The 5,519-nt window shown below is 37.4% G+C and overlaps 1 protein-coding gene across 3 annotated transcripts in view; it reads left to right on the forward strand.

Annotated features, from left to right (window-relative positions):
• Positions 1–5,144, forward strand: part of LOC107084096 (GTPase IMAP family member 4-like) — a 7,814-nt gene extending 2,670 nt beyond the window's left edge. Inside the window, exons 2-4 of one of the 3 annotated variants that reach the window (XM_015373776.1) lie at positions 2,880–2,930; positions 3,860–3,970; positions 4,210–5,144. In XM_015373776.1, coding sequence (XP_015229262.1) covers positions 2,880–2,930; positions 3,860–3,970; positions 4,210–4,970 — 923 coding nt within the window. In that variant the 3' untranslated portion in view covers positions 4,971–5,144. Of the gene's footprint in view, positions 1–1,433; positions 2,931–3,859; positions 3,971–4,209 lie in introns of those variants that run through there. The other 2 variants (XM_015373775.1, XM_015373778.1) reach the window with 2 other exon arrangements.
• Positions 5,145–5,519: the final 375 nt, after the last annotated feature.

Consider the following 5,519-nt stretch of genomic DNA (forward strand, 5'->3'; position numbering starts at 1 on the left):
TGAAAGAAGAATGTGATTTATTTTTTTCTGTTAAAAAGACAAAAGATATGTGTGATGTGGGTAAAACCATAAAAAAAGGACTATAAAAACAGGAGTAAAAAAGTAACAGTTTATTCCAGATCAGGTCGTTACAGGACAGAGAAAAATGCTTGGAGCTTGCACAGCTGTGGTCTCAAAAATCACGTCCGCAAGCGTCCTGCAAAGATTGAGCCCCAAACAAGGTCGTCTTCTCCTTTTTATAGCTCATGAGTCTATGTGTTGGATCATGTGGATGTTTAGCTGTCTGTATCAGAAACTCACACGCCATCCATGCCCTGACCTGTATGCATCTTGCCTCTATGCCCAAGATTACAGATACATCTCCTCTATCAGTCCAGCTCCAAGATGTGCCCATATCCTGTGTATCTTTAAAAGACAAGAAGGCTGTCCTATTTAGATGACCTATTTACACAAATTGACATCCACAATGTGAAGGAAGGCTATCTATTATCTCTATCTGGCTAACAAAGTAACAATGTACATGATTTATAAAAGAATAAACCTAACACAGGCATGGATGAAGAGATGCTGAGTTTGGAGGTGGAGAGCAAACCAATTTTGTATGACCCTAATTATCCCCATTGCAAAGATCCACAACAAAAAGAAAACTTTTGGGCAGAAATGTGTGTGATTAATGCTGATAGTGAGTTTTAATGATGTCATAGTAAATTAAGCGTTCGTTAACACATTTGTTTCTCCTCTTAATTAAATAATAATATAGAACATGCTATCCTCAAACGTCAAGGAATTCACAATGTGCTTTGGAGTATAGTGGATCGGTTATGTAGGATGTAGAAGTCTCGACCACAGCAACAGTGTCAGCGTGTTATACAGTAGGTGACAGGTACTGGCTGCTAATCTTTATTCAACGAAGTACGTAGCAAACATGTGTTATGGTCTCCAAAAAAAAAAAAAGGTAGGGGGGGGATAAATATCTGCTTCTCATTGGTCAAAAAAGTAGACAAGGATTAGAGTGCTGTCAAAGTATATTGAAAGAAAGTTGGTATCATGCCAAAACACAAGACCTCATTTAACTCTGAATGGAAAAAAGACTGTGAATTTATAACCAAAAGTAGTTGTACATCATTCCATAGCTTCTGCACATTTTTTGGATGCAATTTGGACGTAGGCAGTCGAGGTGAAGCTGCAATTGAACGGCATAGAAAAAACGAATTACCATAAAAGTAATAAAGGTGCGGCATGTAACTCTTCAATGAGGCATTTTTTTCATGAAGTTTCGTCACCACTGGATGCCAAAATAACTGCTGCAGAGCTGTGCAAAGTTTACCCACTGATTTCTATTTATTTACTGGATTGCTGATAGCCCGAAACTCTGCTGTCCTGCTAATGTCGTTGACATTGCAACNCCTAATTATCCCTATTGCAAAGATCCACAACAAAAAGAAAACTTTTGGGCAGAAATGTGTGTGATTAATGCTGATAGTGAGTTTTAATGATGTCATAGTAAATTAAGCGTTTGTTAACACATTTGTTTCTCCTCTTAATTAAATAATAATATAGCACATGCTGTCCTCAAACATCAAGGAATTCGCAATGTGCTTTGGAGTATAGTGGATTGGTTATGTAGGATGTAGGAGTCTCGACCACAGCGACAGTGTCAGCGTGTTATACAGTAGGTGACAGGTACTGGCTGTTAATCTTTATTCAACGAAGTACGTAGCAAACATGTGTTATGGTCTCCAAAAAAAAAAGGTAGGGGGGGGGGATAAATATCTGCTTCTCATTGGTCAAAAAAGTAGACAAGGATTAGAGTGCAGTCAAAGTATATTGAAAGAAAGTTAGCATCATGCCAAAACGCAAGACCTCGTTTAACTCTGACTGAAAAAAAGACTGTGAATTTATGACCAAAAGTAGTTCTGAATCATTCCATAGCTTCTGCACATTTTGTGGATGCAATTTGGACGTAAGTAGTCGAGGTAAAGCTGCAATTGAGCGGCAAACAAAACAGATAAACATAAAAGTAATAAACGTGCGGCATGTAACTCTTCAATGAGGCCTTTTTTTTCATGAAGTTTCGTCACCACTGGATGCCAAAATGACTGCTGCAGAGCTGTGCAAAGTATACCAACTGATTTCTATTTATTTACTGGATTGCTGATAGCCCAGAACTCTGCTTTCCTGCTAATGTCGTTGACATTGCAAAGGGTCTAAATAGGGAGTACCAATATGGCAGCAGGTAACTTCACTCCACCCTGTACTACCAACGTGCTATCAGCAATGCAGTGAATAGATAAAGCTCAGTGGGTGAACCATCCTGAACCACTTTCAGAAAGCTATACTTCTTTTTACAATTTCTATAGTTTCGTAAAAGGTTTTGCTTTTTTTGTGTAAGTTACCTATTAAATTATTATTTTTTTTAATATTTAAGTCAACACATGTTATTCTTTCTGGCATTCTACACTTTAAGCTTTCAAACTCCATGGTTCCTCTTTGCACACCACAATGTATTGAATAAATACAAATACTGTAAACCAACAAATTTTGACTTTTTGTTTTTAATCCTATTAATCTACACAAGCATCCCCTTTAAGCCCCTCAAAATTGTTCTATAAATGAGAGTATATTAGATTGTTATGTACACCTTAGTAATTTATTGATATGCCACATAATGTCCTCCTTTTTGGTGCTATAGAAATGGTCAGCCTATTTTCACTCTTTGGTGGTTACTGGCTTGAATAATTGCCTTATTTATTTCCCTCTCGTCCCTGACTGTATCAGTTTATTGTTGTATATTGCTATAATGTAATAATCTATACCAATGTATGAGTTGCTCTGGTGTGTATTATATGTGACATATCTAATTTCTTGTCTCATCGTAGGAGCACCAAAAGGATGGGTCAGAAGACGCAGCATAGATGAACCGCCATTAGGTCCGGCTCCTAAAAGATGTCCATCGTGTTTAGGCTAAGAGACAAGCAATATCTTATCTACATTTTTCCAAATTACTTTCAATTAAGAGATGCAGGGATTTTTTTCTTTGATAAAATAAACCGTTTTCTCACATATTATGGTTATTTTAGTATAAATTTAGTCTACTTTTTTTTGACACTGTCACATTTAGCTTTCTCAACTATGTGACAATAAATGTATTTCCAAACGATTTTAGTTTTTACTTATTATTGTGACAAATATTGATTAGCTAATAATGCCAGTCCAATATAAGAAACTGCATGATATGATTGACGGTTTAGCGATCAAACAGTTTTAATTCTTGCCCTTCTAAAGGTAGCAAGCTATCCTATTCTTTTTTATGTTTTTGTCAATTCAATTCAAAAATACTTAATTAATCCCAAATGAAAAATAAATGTTACAATAACTAACATGGTTTTTTTTAACTAGTTGTTGTATGTATTGATAGCTTTAGGCAGGAACGATCTTCTTTAGCGGTCTGAAGCATCTGACTAAAGACACTCTGTTGTCTTTAGTCAGAAGAATAAACAGAAGAATAAACCCAGCCTTAGTCACAAGCAGGCCAAAGTGTTCTACTATGCCGGCCTCAGTTACAACGCGAAGACAAGAGTTCCTTTTACTGGTGTTTAAGAGCATTAAACATCAGTAAAAGGAACTCTTGCAGTTTAATTACAATTTCTGTTAACGTATGATTAAGACAGGTGTACCTGATAAGGTGTCTAGTGGGTATATAAACAATCGTTTTATGTTAGCACTAATCTACATGATTGAAGTCGGTAGATAAATGCAAAGTTTTAGATACTTTGGTATTCTGATTTAAATGATAGAATTGTAACTTATCTGGCTAGTGTTGATTGTCTACCTCCTCATCTCAGTGTTTATGTTGCAGTGTCCGACTTAAGGCTGGTGCTTGTTGGGAGGACCGGTGCCGGAAAAAGCTCCACTGGAAACACTATTTTAGGAAGGAACGCCTTTAGAGCAGTCACCACACACTCCTCAGGTAAAACTGGAATGCAAAGACACATTAAAACTTTCCAAGCTTTTGGTTAGTGAACAATGTATGAATTAACAGTAATACATTTGTTAGTTTTGAACAAATCAGTTGCAGAGAACTAACATTGACACTATTTTGTGCTGACCTTACATGTTTGTTTTGTACATCTCACTGTATCTTTATAAAAAAAATTAATATATATATATATATATATATATATATTCATCTATACTTGTATCCCTTAGAGACCTCTGAATGCTCCAAACAACGAGAGGAAGTGTTCAACTGGATGGTTTCAGTCGTTGACACTCCTGGCCTCTTTGACACCTATCAGCCTGAGGAAACAGTGAAGAGAGAAATCTCCAAATGCATCAACATGTCGACCCCGGGCCCCCATGCCATTCTACTGGTAATCAAAGTTGGACCATTGACAGCAGAGGAGAGAGACGCTGTGCTGAAGGTGGAGAACATCTTTGGAAAAGAAGTCTGGAAGTACACCATGATCCTCTTCACTCATGGGGATGCGATTGAGTCTGAATTTGATGAGATGTTAAAGGATGCTGGACCACATTTGAAGGAGATCTTAGAGAAGGCTGGAAATCGATACCATGTGTTCAATAACCTCAGAGCTAATGACCGAGGACAAGTTCTTAGTCTGCTAGAGAAGGTTGAGGAGATGGTGAATGATACAGGAGGTCAGTTTTATTCTAATGATACATATGAGAAGGCAGTGACAATGCTGGATGAGAGGGAGGCTGAACTCAAACGTTTATATGAGGAAAAACTTGAGCAGGCAATAGCAGCTGTAAAGGCAAAATACGAGCAGCGTTTAAAAGAAGCTAAAGAGGACCATGAGAAGATAGAGAGGCGGTTGCAGACTGAACTGGACGAGTTGAAGCGTTACTACCATGCCTTAGAGAGAGGAGTCCGTCAAGTTATAGAGCAGCTGCCCAAAGAGGATGATCAACTCCTCAAGAGATTTCCTGAAACTTTGAAACTTAACTGAATAAGATGTAAACATGTTTTTGTTTTTTTCGACACATTACTAGTGTTTACAACAATGGATCAGTAGTTATACATTGCTCTCCCTAATATTAGATATTGCTATAGCCCTTTACTCTACCCTTTTGCAACTGTGCTGAGATCTGTCCGAGCACGGTAACCGAGATAACTGCTAGGTGTAAATAAAACTGAACTGCACCATGCTAGCCACAACCGAACCACGCTAAACTAATCAGTAGGGCTCGGCGCGGTTCTGGCTCGGTTCTCAGATAACAAAGAGCGCATGAGTAAACAGCATGAGTATACAGCATAAGCGTCGTTAGACCTATTTAAGGGTGGCTTCAGCCACCCTTTCTTTGGCATTAGCCACCCTATAATTATTTTGCGATTTTAAAAAATATATTTTTTTTCTGTATTTATTTTTTCCTCATATTTTCCCAAAACAAATGCAGTAAAGGACCGAATAAAAGCCATAAAGAAGACAAGTTAATCTGAACAATCATTTTGTTTGAAGCTGGATTTAAGATTCTGATTTGGGATTTTTAAAGGGTGA

This window comes from Cyprinodon variegatus, unplaced genomic scaffold (genome assembly GCF_000732505.1).
Source record: "Cyprinodon variegatus isolate N-32 unplaced genomic scaffold, C_variegatus-1.0 Scaffold92, whole genome shotgun sequence".
NCBI lineage: Eukaryota > Metazoa > Chordata > Actinopteri > Cyprinodontiformes > Cyprinodontidae > Cyprinodon > Cyprinodon variegatus.